General features: G+C 40.6%; 1 protein-coding gene across 4 annotated transcripts in view; it reads left to right on the top strand.

Annotated features, from left to right (window-relative positions):
- PCSK5 (proprotein convertase subtilisin/kexin type 5) overlaps positions 1-19,800 on the top strand; it is a 327,119-nt gene that overhangs the window by 58,996 nt on the left and 248,323 nt on the right. For all 4 annotated transcript variants that reach the window (XM_025178860.2, XM_075931728.1, XM_075931729.1 and 1 more), the window contains one exon: positions 12,062-12,175. In XM_025178860.2, the coding sequence (XP_025034645.2) occupies positions 12,062-12,175 (114 nt within the window). The remainder of the gene's footprint in view (positions 1-12,061; positions 12,176-19,800) is intronic.

Here is a 19,800-nt window from a genome sequence, read left to right on the forward strand (position 1 = left end):
ATTAGTCGGTTGTTTAAAAACATCCAAATGCCTAATCCCCCCCACTGCAGATGAAGTTACAGCCGCAGAAGAATGCTTCTGTCAGCATAACTACCCTCATGGAGGTGGTGTTCCTGCACTGATGGAAACCCCTCCTGTGTCAGCATAAGCTGTGTCTACACTATGGGATTATACTGATGATATGCAGAGTACTCTGTGAACACATACATGTTAAGATATCTGTATAATTCGAAAGATGCATTACTTGCGTACTGCAAAGTGGATTGGCACATTCAGAACAAATCTGATTGGCTTTTCCATGGCAGTGAGACTTAATAAATATGCATGGAATTTCTGACAAGCCTTTTAGCTGCTTTGCTCCACAGGTCAAACTATTATAGCCTGACCTGCTGTCACATAGGATGTATTTGTACAGACACAAGTAGTAATTTCAAACATTTTCTGCCTCTTTCTTTCTTCCCCTCTGCCCATCCCCAGTTTGTCTTGACCTGGTGTTTCTTTCCTTTTTTATCATGCCTTTTCAAAATGTGTGTAGCGTAATTATGACAACTGCTTTGATTGCAGATAGACTGACCCTTGTTGAAGAAGCACTTTGTCAATCAGTGAGAATGTATCACTTAGTGCTGTTGGATTCATTAACTTTTATGCAACTCTAGACCCCAGCAGTTTATGAAATGGCAACTACAAATCATTTTCGATGCTCTTGACCTGAATGAACAGCTGCTTTGTCCTGCTGTCCTCAACCATTGTTATGTGCAGACTCTTTAAAACATTTGTTTTCAAAATGAAGAGCTCATGAATAATGTTTTTTCCCCCAAATTTTCAAATGGAAAACAAGTAAAAACTTTTCATACATCAAATCCCTAAAGTTACATGTGTTTTTTAGGGTACTGGAGGGCTATCCTGATGCTGATCCTTAGCTTCTTGGAATTATACTGTTGTAATGTGAAATGAAAATTGCGAATGCAGGTGTGCACTGGTGACATGGCTTTGTAGTTTGTGATGTGGAAGGCATAGGGTTATGAAAATACACATGCTTCCATTCTCTATTTCTGTCATCAAATATCTTCTTGAGTCTTTAGTTCAGTCTAAGATGATACCAACCTCACCTCCATCTTTAACTCAGTGTGAGAGACAAGTTCTATAGTCTTTACACAAGACTTACCCAGGCTTGCCTTTACAAGAATTACCCTTTTCATTTGCCTGTAGCTGCTCCCATTAAAGTCAGGAACAATTTTAGAACATGGGCTGAAAATATTGGCTTTAAGATAATATAAAAACAAACACCATAAACTGTATCTTTAAAATTTCTGAATGTTTCCTGCCTTTTGTCCTGTATCCGCTGCTAAACATTTTGTCATTCCATTGAATATAGATTCCCCTTATACTTCTCTTGAGAAATGGAAAAAGTATTGTAGTGTCTTTACACCCTGGCTGTGTCTAGACTGGCAAGTTTTTCCGCAAAATCATCTGCTTTTGCGGAAATCTTGCCAGCTGTCTACACTGGCCGCTTGAATTTCCAGAAAAGCACTGACGATCTCATGTAAGATTGTCAGTGCTTTTCCGGAAATACTATGCTGCTCCCATTCGGGCAAAAGTCTTTTTCCGAAAGACTTTTGTGCAAAAGGGCCAGTGTAGACAGCACAGTAGTGTTTTCCGCAAAAAAGCCCCGATTGCGAAAATGGCGATCAGGGCTTTTTGCGGAATACTGCGTCTAGATTGGCCATGGATGCTTTTCTGCAAAAAGTGCTTTTGCGGAAAAGCATCCTGCCAATCTAGATGCGCTTTTCCAAAAATGCTTTTAACGGAAAACTTTTCTGTTAAAAGCATTTTTGGAAAATCATGCCAGTCTAGACGTAGCCCCTAAGTATATGACTTAAGTGCAGTCTTCTTTATAGAAAAAGGAGCTTGGTGACATTATACTTGTTTAGTGTTTTATACTGGAAACTTCATTTTAAATCATGTTAATGGTGTGGTGGTCACATCCTGCTCCAGTGGGTGTTTCCCGGAATACGAGCCTCATCACACAGCTTGGCATGAGGAAGAACTGAGGAAGAGGCCCCTGAGGAGATTGGATAGACATGTTTTGCAGATCATGAATAAGGTAGAATTGTGTGAGGAAGTTCACAATGGCTGCCTCAATAAAGGGCAACAGCACTGGAAATGACTAGGGGCAAGGGGACTCCCACAGTCCAGTGACTTGACATATGCTACAGGTGCCTAACTGTGTACAGAGCTTGCCAGCAGGGGGTCTGGCTATTCATATTTCTGGCTTAAGGGAGGTCAATAAGGTATAATTCTTGAAGAGATAGTGATAACACTGTTCCATATATCTGTTCATGTGGTTTGTGACTCTCATCGTGCTGATCACATATAATAGTCAATCACCAAATGTATTCAATTGTCAAGTTCATGGATTAAAAAAAAAAATGTCTATTATCAAAAGGCAATTTCCTTGCTGCCAATTCCAGTAAGTGAAAGGGCTACCTGCTGGCCAGTTCCACCTTTCCCTGTGATATATCCCATTCATTCATCTGACACAGCTATTCAGGTTCACTGCTTGTCACAGGTTCACTGTGACATTTCCCAGGACTCCTGTCTGAGGTGGTTCTCTCTCTGTCTCTCTCTCTCTCTCTCTCTCTCTCTCTCTCTCTCTGTTTAACCTGTTGAGTTTTGAAAATCCTTGTTCCCTTGGTAGCTAAGCAGCAATTTCTATTTCCAATCTACAGATGTAGGTTAGGGTTAGGTGAATGGTGGCTTGACAGTTGGAACTACAACCTCACTGAGGCTATGTCTACACTACACTAAGGCTATGTCTACCACAATTGGCATATCTTTTTCTGCTTTTCTTCCAAAAGAGGCTTTTCCAACATTTGGCCCACGTACATGGGGCCAAATGTGGGGAAAATCCCTCTTTCAGAACATCCCTTCTTCCTCGTGAAATGAGGTTTACAGGGATGCCGACAAAATACATCCGCTTTGTCAACATTCTTTTCGGAAAAGCGGACGAATTCTTTGGACGCGACAGAGCTTATCCCGGAAAAGCTCTGTAGTCTAGACGTATGCTGAGAGTGGCATGCACATACAGACTTAACCCTAGACTTAAGGTACACCTAGGCATGTTTCCAATGTTTCAAGGTTAGACGGACAGATTGTAATGTAAACCCCACCCCCTGTTCTTAGTTGGCATCCACTATTTTAATTCCTGTGTACTCCTCCCTTTTCCCTGCACAGGACAGGATTTTGCCTTCCGTTTGTCTGAAGCTGTTGCTATTTACTTATCTCATTCACAAGCAGCCTACTTGCTCAACAAAACAGATCATATAAACAACACATCTCTAATGCAATTTGAAAACTAGAAAATATTTTCTTCAACAACCCCACCCGAGCTTTATTAAAAATAACTATAAACCGTTCAGTCCCAAAAGATGTCTAATAAATAGTGCAATTAGGGTGCATAGCACATATTACAATTTCCAGTGTTTGGATACACTTAGAAAGCTACACTGGTGAAAAATTGGTATGGTTAATTTTTTTTCTGCTTAAACATATTATTTCAGTATTCTGCTAATTTACAATTAGTATTTTCCTTTGTTTTGTTCAATCACTTTCATTTTCACTGTTTGCTGCGTTGCCAATCTTGGTACAGTGATCTCCTACAAGACAACTTTTGCATTCATTACACTGAATGAATGAGAGAGTAAAGTGAGAGAAAAGTGTTTTGCTTCATGAAAGATAACATCTCATCATTTTGTTTGGCACCTCTTTTTTAAAAGGGCTGTCTGTATTAGCTCAGAGCAACTTTTATTCAACAGCACTGCTTGCACGTCAGTGAAGAAGAGCTGTATTGTGCACAAGACAACCCTGTAACTGCTGAGATGAGGAGACTGGAAATGATTTTTATTTGAAATAGTTTGGTCTCCAATCTGGCTTGGCTTTGATTTCTAGACATTCAGGAAATGGAACTTTCGAAGCTGAAGTCAACTGGAAAATGTGTACTGTTCCCCCTCAGCTAAGTGTGACTTTATGGAAATGTTAAAAATGCACCTCATTGTTTGCTGAGAGTCTCCTTTTGGCAAGAGATAGGAATCTGTATAATCACTTATTTCAGAGATTTTCCTTCAAGAAAGGGGATAGGAAGTGTGGACACTTTTTAAAGCAAAACCTTTGTAGACAAACAAACTTTTTTTATACAGAATGAGTTGAATCCATTGGGCAGTGAAGGGTATTGGGCAGTGAAGGGTATATCTATCTATCTATCTATCTATCTATCTATCTATCTATCTATCTATCTATCTATCTATCTATCTATCTACATAAATAAAATGCTAAATGAAAATGGATGGCAGCATATTTAAATAACTTCATAGTTTTGACATATTCGTCCGTATTACAACCCAGCGATCAGACAGTTTAGCTTAGATTTAAGGCCAACTGGCAAGCTTTTGGTTCACTAAGGAAAAAAGCCCTGTTGTTCCATGGAGTGAAGTACTATAAACTGACTCTAATGCACCTGAATTCCTCTTCTGAGAAAATGAGTCTCCTGTGATGCTTTTAATTACATCCAAATGAGTATGTTGGTACATGCTCAATACAATTATAAAAATAGCTATGAAAAAAGATCCCTACAGAGAGTGTTGATTAAAAAATACACAAGCACCAATGGGAGGAGGATTGTGATCAGCCAGCTACTGGGCTGGATTTTCCTTTTCCTGATTTGTTGTGTTGTCATTGGTGTCTGTGCAAAGTGAGTGTACAGTCCTCCAAATCAGAGAGGTAATATTTTATACTCATCTTGGCCTATTATAAATGCCTGCCCAAGAAGCAAGAGAGGTATAATACCTTTTGTTGGACCAGCTTTAATTGGTGGAAGGTACAAGATTTCAAGAGACACTGAGCTCTTTATGTCTGGGGAAAGAAAATAGACTTTCTGAACTAAATACAAGTTGGAACGGCTTGTTAAGCATCAGGTTTAAGACATTGTAGGAGGCTACTTGAAGTGTAGTTGGCAATAAAAGTTACAGAGTTACGTAAAAGATTATTGTAATGAGCAATGATGCCATGATGCTGTTGAGTTTATGATTTTTGGTGTCTAGAAGCTTTATGAATTTAAGTTCCCAGACTCACCTTTGAAGCCACTGTGCAAGTTTCCTTTGCAGACAAGTCATGAAAGATCAAATATGGAGTAATCTCTTTGTAAAAAGTGTTCACACATGGGTGATGAGGTGTTTTTATCTTTTTTCATGTTTCTGTGTGAGTTCATTTGACAGTGTAGAGTTTGTCTGGCTTCACTTACAGAATTATTGAAGCATTTGATGCACTAGATGAGGTACACCCCATGATGTGATTAGGATCCATGGATCTTGAAAGGTGTGTTGATATGTCTGCAGGTTTTGCATCTGGTTTTTTTGGGCAGGGCTTGGTACTGCTTTGAGTTGGTGTTTCTGATTTCTGGGCAGCTTGCTTATGATGATGAGCTTGGTGAGTTTGGAGAAGGGGGGGTTGAAGACCAGAAGAGGGGGTTTATTCAGAATGCTGCTCCCATCAAATATGTGTTGTAATTGTTTGATGGTACCCCACATGAGTTCCAGTGTGGAGCAGTAAATGACATGAGAGCTAGAAGTGTGCAGGAAGTGCGGTTTCCCCCCTCTGCTGAAACAGGTTCTCTCAAGGTATTTGTGTGGCCTTTGCCATAATATGATTTTTTTCTCTGGTGTAGTGTCCTTGTTCGATGAAGGTAATTTGAAGTGTATTTAGGTGTTTATCCAGGAATTTCTCTTCAGAACAAATTCTGCAGTATCTTGAATGCTTGACTGTGAATAACAAATTTTGGCTGTGTCTACACTGGCATGAATTTCCGGAAATGCTTAAAACAGAATAGTTTTCGTTATAAGTATTTCTGGAAAAAGAGCATCTACATTGGCAGGATGCTTTTCCGGAAAAGCCCTTTTTCCGGAAAAGCATCTGTGGCCAATGTAGATGCGCTTTTCCGGAAAAGAGCCCCGATCGTCATTTTCGCGATCGGGGCTTTTTTCCGGAAAAGACTACTGGGCTGTCTACTCCGGCCCTTTTCCAGAACAGTGTTCCAGAATAAGGACTTATGCCCAAGCGGGAGCAGCGTAGCTTTTCCGGAATAGCGGCTGATTTTGTACAGTAGAGCATCGTTGCTTTTCCGGAAATTCAAGGGCCAGTGTAGAAAGCTCTCAGCTTATTCCGGAAAAACGGCTGATTTTCCAGAATAAGTGGCCCAGTGTAGACACAGCCTTTGTGTTCATCTGCAGTGATTGCTGGATCTATGGTAAGTGTGATGATCTGTAGGTTTCTTTTATGTAATCATTTGGATGGTCCTATTGTTGAGCACAGTGGGCATGTCTAGATTACATGGCTCCGTCGATAGAGCCATGTAGATTAGGGTTGTAAGCAAAGGGAAATGAAGCAGCAATTTGCCGCTTCATTTAAATTAAAATGGCTGTGGTGCTGTGCCAATCAGCTGTTTGGTGGCACAGCACTGTAGTCTGGACACTCCGCTGTCGACATTAAAGGCATTTGTCGACCACCCCGTTATGCCTCGTGGGATGAAGTTACCAGGGAGGTTGACAAATGCCTTTGATGTCGACCGCAGAGCATCCAGAATACAGCGCTGTGCTGCCAAACAGCTGATCGGCACAGTGCCGCAGCCATTTTAATTGAAATTAAATGGTGATTATTTAAATCGCCACTTCATTTTCCTTTGCTGAGTAAACAAATCTACATGGCTCCGTCAACGGAGCCATGTAGTCTAGATTTGTCCAGTGTTCAAGAAGTTGATGCTTGTGAGTGAATGAATGTTTTAGAGAGTTTGACTGATGGATAATGTTTGATGACAATATGGTGGAAATCACTTAGGGTACATCTACACTATACTGAAACTTGAAATAAGATACGCAATTTGAGCTTAACTGTGTATCTTATTTCAATGTTATTTCAAAATAGCTTATTTTGTCATTTGGCACTGTCTACACAGTGCCAAATTTGAAAATAAAGCACTATTCCAAAACATCCCTCACTCCTTGAAGAGAGTGAGGTTTACAGGGACTTCAGAATAGTGAGCCCAGAATAACAGGCTTGCTGTGAAGACATGGATAGCTATTTTGGCATACTCTCATATCCCAAAATAGCGTTTCAGTGCAGATGTACACTTAGGGAATGTAGGTCTTCTGTGCAAAGGATGAAAATATTATGAATTATTTCAGATCTAACATTGGTTTCATAGAACATTTTTCCAGAAATTTTTCCTTAAGTTGGCCTATGAAAAGTTTGTATGTTGTATGTTGGGGAGCCATTCTAGTTATTATGGCTGTTCTCATGGTTTGCACAAAATGTTGTTTATTTAAAGATAAAGTCACTGTGGGTGAGGATGAAGACTGTACATTCTCTTGTAGGTACTTGAGACAGGCAGTGATGTTGTCAGGGATATTGGAGTGTAGAGAGATGACATCCATGGAGGCAATGTTGTTGTTCTGGGGAGGTTGTTTGTGTTACAGAGTTTCTGTAGGAAGCTGATAATGACTTGAAGAAATCTATGCTTATATGTGGTTTGAGGATGGGTTCTATGAGTTCTGATATTCTTTCAGTCAGAGTGCCGAGGTCAGATATGATGGATCTACCTGGGTTCTCTTATTTGTGTTTCTTGGAAATGTTGTAGACAGGAGTGTGTATAGCACAGGAGATGGCTCTTCAACTTTTCTGAGATCTTCCTGTGAAGCTAGCTGGCATATTTGGAATATAAGAAGCAAGTCAGTGGAGAATCTGGCTAGGTGTATCAGAATGAATTGTCATCAGTGCAATCATGGTATATATATCTCCTGTATATATGTATTTATCATTGGGTATGTCTAGACTACATGCCTCTGCCGACAGAGGCATGTAAAATAGGCTACCTGACATAGTCAATGAAGCGGGGATTTAAATATCCCCGGCTTCATTACAATAAAAATGGTCGCCACACTGTGCCAGCTCAGCTGATTGTCAGCATAGTGCAGCAGTCAAGGTGCAGATCAGTCGACAGGGGAAGCCTTTGTCGACTGCTACTGTAAACCTCGTTTTAATGAAGCGGGGGATATTTAAATCCCCGCTTCATTGCCTATGTTGGGAAGCCTGTTTTACATTCCTCTGTCGGCAGAGGCATGTAGTCTAGACATACCCATTGGTTTTATGGTATGACACCTCTCTTTCCAGTATTTGGGCTTGATCTTTCAAACTTCAGAATAAGGATGTTAAAGGCTAGTTGACTAGTCGACTATCTTATTGGATAGTCTTTTGCTTATTGGATAGTCTTTTGACTAGTCAACTAGTCGATTCACACACACACACACCCTTGCTGCCTCTATAAAATAGAGGCAGCAAAGAGGGAGGGGAAAGGGGTACTTCAAAGTGGCAGCACCACACAGCTGTGTATGCTTCTCCTTTGAAACCTCAAGGCGGCATTTCAAAGGGGCAGCTGCCATAGAGCCCAGGGTCAACTCTCCACAGCATTTCCTCAGAACCTGGGATCAGCTGGGGAGTCCCCAGCTGACCCTGGATTCTGGAGAAATCCTGCGCAGAACTCGGGGTCAGCTGGGGATTCCCTAGCTGATCCCAGGCTCTCCTGTGGAGTCCTCAGCTGACCCTGGGCTCTTAGCAGTATGCAGCGTACCATGGAGCCCGGGATCAGTGGGGGGACTCTGAGACTGCCGCTGATGCCAGGCTCCATGACTTTGAAATGCACAAGAGCCCCCACTGGGGACTCTTGTGCATTTCAAAGCAGGCACCCTCGTGCAGCCCAGAATAGGTGAGACTTCCCAGTGGCCCCAGGCTGTACATGGAGTACCACATTCTTTCTTTGAAATGTACAAGAGCCCCTAAATTTGAAAGGAGGAATGCAGAGGTGCCTATCGACTAGTTGACTAGAGGATGGAAATTCCATCGACTAGTTGACTAGTCAATAACTGCATTTTAACATCCTTATTTCAGAACATCCTTCTGCAAAATGTGCACATCATCTGCTCTCACTTATTTTGTTAGGTGGGGAGGCTGCAAGTCTTGCAGGAGACATCCAGCATTTCTCAGATATGATCCCAGTGATAGACAAATAGGTTATTTAAAACACAATTGCTAGCCTCTTTTGCCAAACGCAGTGAATTGTTTCCTAAAACAAGCTCCATCTGTAGTACATTGAAATGCAAAGCCCTAGTGCTCCTAAAAGCTGAGAACACTGATTTACAAGTGGGTTCACTTTAATACATAAAATCTCTCTACATGCTAAGTAATTGCTCTGGATCCACGTGGTGGATAGGCATTGTGGAATGAGGGAGGGTTTATGATTGCTGGCACTAAGGAAATTGTAAGTGTTCTCAGTTATTTGATCTGAGACAAAATAATGATTGTACCATTTGAGACCTCTCAATGCAGATCAGTGTTGAGATCACACTGCTGTATTTGAAGCTTTCAGCCTTCACAATCACTACTGCTTGCATTCACTTTCAACTTCTTTATAGTCAGCAGCAGAGTGCAAATGTTTGTGCAGCATAGCCATCAGAAATCCCTTGTTCTACTGGTATGTGACTAGTCATAAGTAATAATGGGTAAATCAAAAAGGATTTGGAGGTTGGATTTGCATAAGCCTTGAAAACCTTGGTTGCTTATCCAGCTGTATTGAAGTTTCACTTCTCCCTGACATCAACAAGGTAAGGACAGATTAAGACAGATTTATGGTCCAAAGAAACCTACTTTGCCAGTGAGTCAGAGGCAGAGTGACAGCTAACGTGCAGAATGTGTGGCCTTGTATGTGCTGGGTTGCACTGGGTTGTTTTACATGGCAGAGAGATGGAAAAAACAAGTATCCACTATCTGAGTCTGAAAGAGAGTTAGAAGGGGGTCCCAATAGGGGACTGGGAGGGAGTATTTGCTGAAGATCTATGGAACAACAAATTTTTGATAGGAGAAGGTAAAAAAAAATGCAGCTCTGGATCCCATTTAACTTTAATTAGTATCTTTTGTATGTGTGTTTAGTGATCACCATTAGTAGAGACTCAGGTCTTTGACTCCCTCTCTTGGCATCTGGACAGCTACACTCTGTACATCTTGGATGCTCCAGGAATTTGCTGCCTTAGAGGTGCCCAAAAATGATTACCTGACCTTCCTTTCTTAATGAAACTCTGCAGTGGGTAATTTTTGAAGGCAGCAGCCAACATTTAAATATTCCCAGGCTTGCTGAAAAGAAGTCCATGAGATGGATTTCAGCTGAGCCAGGCATCCTGTTGGAAGAGGAAAAGGATGGCCAGAAGACAAAGATTAAAACTTTCTCAGTTCTCTCTCACCCACAGATATTGGAGGGGTAGATTTTGACTCTGCAGCAATTCTCAGGTAGCGGTGATGCTTGGTGCTAAGAGAAAAACTTCAATGTTATGACAGTCCCTACACTGTCCTCTACCACCCTGTGGAAGTGGTATCCTATAGAACTTCCCCAGAGATGGGATTCCACAGGTTCAAGTATGCGTCTTTCTCATCTCACTATGATCAGCATTTGGAGGTTCCTGTTTTCAGATGCAAGGGGGGCACCGATTCTCACTCATACATACCTCCCCTTCTAATCAGTTTGAGATTTGCCTGGTTTAGGGATTTTAGGATTTGAAATAGAATTAAGAATGCATGGCTGGAGACATTTTTCTGCTATGGGAAAAATTAATATTGTCCCTAACTAGTGACTCTGAGCTGGAACAAGAAAATAACAATGTGCTCTGAACATAAAGTTTATTTCTAATTTTGTGTGAGTGTAAATGCCTGTGAACCAAGAGTGCAAGGTGCAGAATAGACTGTTAGCAGGTGACTTTCTTTCTTGGGAAGATGTGAATAGAATATTTATATTTTTATGTTATACTAGCAATTCAGCAGCAATATGAGCTGTTGGTAAGCCATGAGCATGCAAGTAAAATCTGGGTTTGACTGTTGATAGCTTATAATATTTACATTTATATCAGGGAGCTCCCATTTGGAAAGGTTAATGGTGTTTTTGGAGGAAACATTACAAATTAATATCTGCTTTGAAGTGGATGTCACTTTTGATGTCATCCTTTCTGAATGTGTTCAAAGTATCTGATGTGGTGTCTGACAGAAAAGAAGTTGACTTTGGAAGCCTGATTTTGACCTCAATCTCTCCTTTCATTTAAATTTTGAACTACTTGTTGTAATTTAACCTATTGTGCAGGACCCTGTTGGGTTTTTTTTCCTGGAAGTACTTTAATTTTATGGAAAATATAGTTCCCTTTAAATTGAGTAAATCATGACAAATGCAGTGAATTATAGATTATTTTTTTGTTTTTTTTTCATTAGGTTGATTTAGATATTGGTTAAATAGAGCTTTTGCATATATTACAATATTAGCTGTACACAAAAGAAAACAACGGAAAAATAATAAAAAAAGCCCTTGGAAATCCTATTAATTTTTCTTCTGAGTAACTGTTAATCTTTGTATTTGTATCTAGTTTTTAAATAGAAAATGGGGCCAGTTTATTAATTAATAAAAATAATAAAATCTCAGTTGCATTGATCAAGAGAAGATAGGCAACGAAGTCCTGTTAGCAAGGGTTTAAATCAGTGTTTCTTAAACTGTGTTCCGCAATATACCGGTTTGCAGGCAATTGGAGGTGTGCCGTGGAGAACAACATCATTCAAAATGGCCACCCTTAAGGGGCAGGCAACCTTTTTTTTTTCTCTATAACTTTCCCCCGACCTTTTTTTCCCTCAATAACTTTCCCCCAATAACTTTTGCTCAACAAAAATATCCGTGTTTGGTGTTCCTTGGTCTTAAAAAATTTCAGAAACATTGGTTTAAATGGTTGTGCATGGCAAATTGTAGCAATAACTAAATTGGTATATTTTCCTGCGAACAACATGACAAGGTGAGCTGTACATTCCCTTGCAAAATGAACTCTTTAGCATGAAATAGACATGGACTTCAGTAATGGACTTTGCAAGATTACTTTCATTTCTTGATAATCTCCATGGAACCCTAACACTTACCAAATGTGTTTCTTGTTGGCAGGTGGAGTGGATACAACAACAGGTAGTGAAAAGAAGGACAAAGAGGGATTATAAAGCTGGTGGTATCCAATCCACTTATTTCAATGATCCCAAGTGGCCAAGCATGTGGTATATGGTAAGTATAAAGAATGCAATTGGATTTAATTCAGACTAATTGTTTAGTTGCTCTGCTATGACCTTCTCTAGGGGACAAAGTAGTATCTTCAGAAAAAGGCAAATATTCTTTTCTGTTTTATGTAATGTACAGAAGGATTTGTAAGCCCCTTGCAAGTATAATCAGTGCCATGTATTGTGATGCTTTTGCAGAATTTTTTATTACAGAATAGTTTCATCAGACAGAAGAGGAAGGAACATGGTCTATTTGAGGAAAGTAAAAAATCCCTCCTGTCTGGGTGCTCAGTTCCCTGCTTCCAAAACCCCATGTGTTCGAAATAATTTTCATTGACTCCTATGTCAGTTGCATTCTGAAGCAGGAGAATGGAGACCAGAATTATGTCTTTGTATCTGTAGTAGGAACACAGATATGTTGTGTTAATTAATTAATTAATTAATCTGTCTGACTGCTTGTTGCTTTTAATCTGACATAAGTGCACAAGCAAACTAGGGATGTAAATTCCTGGTTTAAAAGTTAAACATAGTGTTTAACTGATTAACAGGTTAACCCTGGATCAGACCCTTGCCTGTGGTACAATGCTGTGGGCCAAGCCAGCCTGGTGCAGCTCCCTGCCCATGGCACAATGTGGCACCAGACCAGAGCAGCCCCCTACCTGCAGTGCAACAAAACAGGCTGCTCAGGGCCTGCCATGTTGCACCCAGGGCGGGAACTGCTCTGGACTGAGTCACTGGTTAACCATGACAGGGTAAGCATGCTGGTAAAGCTGATGCTTACTGGTTAACTGGTTAACCCTTTACATCCCTAAAGCAAACTTTCTCTTTACATGTAACTATCCCAGTTAAAGTCTGAACAGGAGATCTTCCCTATCCAAACAGATTTAACTATGTTCTTAACTTGTGTAGCATGGCCTAAGTGAAATATTTTAGTCATAGTATATCTAGACTTCGGAAGAATCAAGACTCAAATTAGTCAAATGACTACAGTTTAATAATAATTCCTAGTTCACTAAAAAAATTGCCTATGGTACACACCATAATTTCTTAGAAACATTTGTTTCTTAGACACTTCTTTCCACGTCCAAAGGCATGAAACTAATATATGATCAAATCTGACCCAGGTCGCTGATGAGAGGGAGCCAGGACACTGCCTAGGATGTTTGTGAGGCAAAGGGAAGAAGGACCAGGCTGGTTTGGAGGGGACATTTGTGGTGCCTATTCTTCTGCTTCTTTGAATAAGAACAGCATGATCTTCAGCTTAGCTTATATGCTAGCCTGTTGGCCTTTTCTGCAGTTGTGAGACCAGCCTTTTGGGTTTCTAATGTGCCTGCCATTACAGTCTTGGTCTCCTTTGCTCGTGTTCTGCTGAACACTTGATAGGAATCCCAGCCCTGTACCTTCTTTCACACAAGGCCACCACCATGGCTCAGAGAAAAGCAAGGCCCTAAATTGAAGTAAGCATTCAAAAGATTCGAGACGTGAATATATATATTTTTGGAACTATTATGTAAGAAGATGTTTAATTTAAGGATAGAATTTTTTTCAGTTGAATAGCATTCTCTGGTGCAAATGCGGCATTGAACCATAAAGCCAAATCTTTAGAATCTTTAGAAGAGGTTCCTAAAGCTGCATTACAAAGATGTTTTTGAACTCCTCTCATAAGAAGCACATTTTATGCTTTTAAAAATTGCCATTGAAAACAAAAAAAGACACCGATCAAAAATAATTTGCAAATAAGAGTTCATTCAGAGATGCTTTATCTTCATGCACAGATTAGAGTATGTGTTGTATGGGTAGGTCACCAATGAGGACAGGTAGTGATTTGGGTATAGGCGTATGGGTCCAGAGTTGCTGAGCTTTGATCAGAGACTATGCAATAACCATACTTCCCAGATTTTATGTGCATTTATCAGTAAGCTTTATCACTGACCCTCTGAAAGTCTCATTGTTGTCCATGTCTCAAGCATGACTCCACTTACTGAATTTCTGGAATACTTTTAAAATCTCCTTAGTAAATCTTGATATGCATTAGGGCAGGGGTGAGCAATAAAACAGTGGCGGTCCACGAAAGCTAGCCCCTGGTGGGCCACTGCTCCTATATCTACCTGTGCCTCTGTAGGTACTGGCGATTACAGCCCCCATTGGCTGGGAATTGCAATCCACAGCCAACAGGAGCTGTGATTCCCCCATACCTGTGGAGGTGCAGGTAAATACAGCAGTGTGGGGCTTTGCCAGGGGCTAATCCAGGCAGACAGGATCCAGTCTATGGGTCGATATTTGCCCAGCCCTGCATTAGGGGCATATTTATGTGTATACAATATGGTATTTTCAGTTAACGACCTGTGACTTTGGAATGTGCTTCCGTAACAGACCAGAATCCTTTGATATTATGGATATGCTGCAAGGTCCCTATGTTTTCCCTGGTTCTGTATGAGGCGGTTTGGTTAAGGAATGTATAAGTGGGTTCAAAAGGATATTTATTTGTGACCCCGATAGGATGTTAGGATCCCTTTTTATGTGTCCATTCAGAGCACACAATGAATGAAGTTTAAAAGTACCAATAAATAAACTAAGTATCAAACAAGGATGATCAAGTCTCTAGGTGCTTAATATGTTTTGGGGAGAATGTCACAGGCCCTGGGAATTCTGCAGTTACTTGCAGGGAGTCTTTCCTGCCTGGTGATTATATCATTTAAAATCCACCTAAAGCTCATAGATTCTCCCTTTCTAAAGTCTCCTATTGTGACAAACACTGCTTATCCTGGGAATGCTGGATGTGATGTTTGCTGGCCCCGATCAAACTGCTACTTGGCACTGGAAGGGAAAAGTGGGTACTTATTAAATCATGTCTGTTATGCCAAATAGATTTTGATGGAAACCACTCACATTGCTTCATTTTTGAGCTATACTTACTAAAAGCATTTTAGTATACTATACTATACTTACTGAAAGCATTTTATTGTGGATTAATTCATTCTCAAAATCATATAAATTGAGTATAGGTGTTAGTATAACCAGAGGATCACGATTCCTGCTACTGGATATAGTATCGGGGTGATTTTGTGAAGCATTTCAATGTTGATGGAACTGCATATTCATAATAGAAAATGGTTCTATCAAAGTTTTTCTGACAAACCACTTGAGATAACATTTTCATTCCTTGAGGCAATAATTTCTCTAGAATGAAAAAAAACACACCTTACCGTTCTTTCTATATTTTATTGCAGCTCTGTACTGAAATGACAGTTTATTTTAGTGGTTCATTGTGCATTTTGAAGGGGGAGGGGAGAGCATTTTCATTCTAAACGTAATACATTTTCAGTAACTCTTTGGTGATGCTGTTCTCTTGGATCAGAGTCATGACAGGGCCTTTGAAAGTTATTTGATTGATCTAATTTGTATGTTGATTTAGTCCCTATCCTATTAGGACACTCACAGTGATGTGGTTAGATAGATTTGAATAAATGGCAGTAGTTTGTGATTTTACTGGCCCAGAATCTTTAAAATTGTAGTTTCTAAAGTTTAGTGTTCTAAATTGAAAATGCAATACATATTCAAAGGCCAGAAGGGACCTTTGTAATCATTTAGTCTGAGGTCCTGCATATATTATAGGTCAGAGAACTTCCCCAAAGTAACTCCTAGAACAGATCTTAATAACATCCAGTCTGATTGAAAAATTGCCAGTGAGGGAGAGTTTACTTTGACTAGGCAGCAAATTCTGATTGCCATAAAGTTTGCTAATGAGGAAGAAACCATTAACAAATATTGAATATGTGACCTTGGAGCTTTTTTCAAGTAATTTCTAAACCATCCCCATAAAACTGAATTTGGATTTTAATTTATCTTTCTATGTTAAACTCACTTATCTTTTCTCGTTGTCAGAAACAAACTAAAATAAAAGGGGGGGACACCCTTAGATAGAGATGTCAGTCATTACTACACCATAGAGGATTCTAGGTTGCTAGCTACAAACTTGTTATTATGTAAGCAATAAAGAAGTATCATATGCTGGTACAGATTTTGATTAATGAATAACTTTGTTACAGGTTGAGATTGATACTTTTGGCCCTTGAACTGGTCTAATCTTCAGCAGGGCTGTAAATTTCATTGAGATTTGTTGACACAAGGTCTTTTATCCATATTCTATGTCAAACAAAAGGTTTGATTAATATCTTTCTCCAAGCTCCCACCCCCTTGCTTTTCTTCACAACTACAAGCTTGGCAATTTTAATGAGTAGGGACTAAGAAATGGTATGGGCTTATTGAGTGACATCCATGCCCAAAAGTGATAGGGTGGTGGGCGGGTGTGCCTGCTGTTCTCCTTTGATTCATCACAAACATGAGGTGTGTATCCCATGAGTCATGTTTAAAACAAATATTCCATCTCTGTACTCTTCAATGTTGATGTTAAAGAAGTTCCTAGATATTGAATTGTAGAAACTGTTGTAATTCCTTTCCCTCAGGGCCTGAGATTCTAAAGTGTTAGTCCCCAAACTGTGTGGAAGGAACATTAAGGGGGAGGGGAAGTGGCAGGACCTAGGCGAATCCCAAAAGGGGTGGGAGGGAGCACGACTCAGCCTCACTGCCTCTAGGTCCATTCTGGCTCCGGTCCCAATCCCCAGCTGAGGCCCCCATTTTAGTTCCCAGTCCCAGCCCCACTCCCAGCTTGGGCTCCCCCCTTCTGGCCCTGGCTCCTACCCCAGCCTTGGTCCCTGACCATGGCTCCCAGGGGGATATGAAGTAGGAATGTGAAAGTTGCTTAAAAGCTGGCTCCCCTCACACACCGCCTCCTGGAGAGCTGCCCTCCCTCCCCCCCCCCCCCCCACGTGTAACTGTGTAACCACTGAAATTTCAGTGGTTACATGGTGACTTAATTAAATACATTTTAACATCCCTAATATGGACAGAATACATTACAGATAAGGGGCGGGCGCAACATAAAAATTTTGGGTACAGCTGCTCTGAAGTGCCTTGCAGTTTTCCCTCTAATTTTTTCCATTCATGTCCAAAATAAATTTTGTTATGTGCACTGAGTTCGAACTAGGGTGGTAGTGTAGACATACCCTATATGTTTTGTTAGTCTTTAAAGTGCTACCATACTATTTGTTGTTTTTTTAAGTTTATCTTAATCTGTCAGTTTTAATGTATCTGTATCTAAGGGTATGTCTAGACTACATGCCTCTGCCGACAGAGGCATGTAAATTAGACTACCCGACATAGTCAATGAAGCAGGGATTTAAATATCCCCCACCTCATTAAAATAAAAATGGCCACCATGCTTTGCCGACTCAGCTGATCATTGGTACAGCGTGCGAGTCGAGACGCAGATCGGTCAACAAGGGAAGCCTTTGTCACAACTGCTTCCTTATGCCTCGTTTCACGAGGTTTACAGGAGCGGTTGACAAAGGCTTCCCTTGTCGACCGATCAGCGTCCCAACACACGCGCTGTGCCAACGATCAGCTGAGCTGGCACAGCACGGTGGCCATTTTTATTTAATGAAGCGGGCGATATTTAAATCCCCGCTTCATTGACTATGTCGGTTAGCCTAATCTAGACATACCCTAACATAGTGGAGGAATATAACCTTGCTTGGATGAATGACACATAGTATCTGATCTGATGATCACAGTGCAAACGCATGATTGACTTACACGGGTGGGAGTTGATTTTGTTAGACTCAACTGATACTAAGTCAAGAATAACTAAAGACCATGTACTTTGATTTCCCTCAGATCTGTGCTCCATATCAGCTTAGGCTTTGGAGAGCGAACAGTCCAATATACTGCCTCCACAGCTTACCTGTCTATGTTTCATTAGTTTAATACCAAAAAAATCTACCATATTTCCCCTCTTTAATTCTTCTGTATAAAATTTGCAGACTGCTCACAATTTGTCTATATCCAGTCAGTTCACCTAGCCATTAAAAAGGGTCACAGTCATTTGCAAAATTCCACTGCTCACTGAATATGCTTTACTGTACCTGTGATAATAGTGCCACTATAACTGGAAGGGATTTGAGGACAAATGTTTCTCTGGGCATTTGGCAGCACATTGTGCATAGTGAAATTTAATCTTTCAGCTGCATAGTCGGTATTGCCAGTTTCTTCCTGTTTGTGTGGGTTTTTTCTCGTGGCAAGAGGGGAAAGAAAAATATTTTTTAAAATAGGAGGCGGTGTCTGTAAAACCTCAAAAATGACAGGAGAATTCACAGGCAGGCATAATAAGTCAAACTTTTTAACTCATTTTAAAAAAGTTGACTAGATTTCAAGATGGGAGTGTCTCCCTAAAAGCTAGGTTTTGTCCCTACCCCCAACTGGAAACCCCAAAAGGTAATGGAATGAATCTGATTCCACTGTACTTGAAGTGGATTCAGGGAGCTCATTGGGAGGGTCCACCTTCCCCTTCCACTAGACAGTCACATTGCATTAGAATATCATCCCAGGGAGTTGTGTTAAGAGTATACTAACTATGATTTTTTAGTCAATACAGACAGGGGCAAGTCTTGTTCAACATTGTCAGCTTGTCCCAGGTAAGCCCTAAAACCACTTATTAGTATTTGAAGAGAGTACCTCTGTGCCCAGGGGCTGTGTCTACACTGCACCCCTTTTCCGGAAAAGGGATGCAGATTAGACATTTCGGAATTGCAAATGCCGAGGAGGATTTAAATATCCCCCACGGCATTTACATTTACATGGCTTCCGCTTTTTTCCGGCTTGGGGTTTTGCCGGAGAAAAGCGCCAGTCTAGACGCGATTTTCTGGAGAATAAACCCTTTTCCGGAGGATCCCTTATTCCTACTTTCCTTATTTCCTTTCAAGTAGGAATAAGGGATCCTCCGGAAAAGGGTTTATTCTCCAGAAAATCGCGTCTAGACTGGCGCTTTTCTCCGGCAAAACCCCGAGCCGGAAAAAAGCGGCAGCCATGTAAATGCAAATGCCGCAGGGGATATTTAAATCCCCCGCGGCATTTGCAATTCCAAAGTGTCTAATCTGCATCCCTTTTCTGGAAAAGGGGTGCAGTGTAGACACAGCCAGGGAGTGTATTGGAAGAGAATACCTCTGGAACCCATTCACTGTGAACCCTCAGTTTGCTCAGGCTGGACAATAGGCACACAATTTGAACATAAATAGGAGATTTTAATAGGATTAAGGAGAACACTGACTAATGGTATGAGAAGAAATAAGAGATTGTAAAGAACATCAGAAATTAGAAGCTCTGGGTGATGGATTTGCTATAGCACCTTGGAGTAAATGTGCAAATCAAAATGATTTGGGAATTGACTAGGAGCAAAAAGAGTGCTCAGCACTGGACTTTACTATGGAGGCTAAGAAGGAAACGTCTACCCAAAGGTTACACTTAGCAGCAATGAAGACATGTGGTGCTGTCACAGAGAAAACTAGAACTTAAGTTGCAGTAAATCACTGGGCTATGATGGTTTCCTCTGAAGCAAATCCCGGGCTTCATTTGCAACGCCGTATGACTACATTACCCCCCCTAGTTCGAACTAGGGGGGTAGTGTAGACATACCCAGATTTAGAAAAAGTTAAACTGTTTCCTTGTGGAATTCCCTCCTCTCTTTGTATTCTGCACTTTCATTTCTTTTCTGACTTTTAACTATTATTTCACTAT

The sequence above is a fragment of the Pelodiscus sinensis genome, chromosome 6 (genome assembly GCF_049634645.1).
Source record: "Pelodiscus sinensis isolate JC-2024 chromosome 6, ASM4963464v1, whole genome shotgun sequence".
Taxonomy (NCBI): domain Eukaryota; kingdom Metazoa; phylum Chordata; order Testudines; family Trionychidae; genus Pelodiscus; species Pelodiscus sinensis.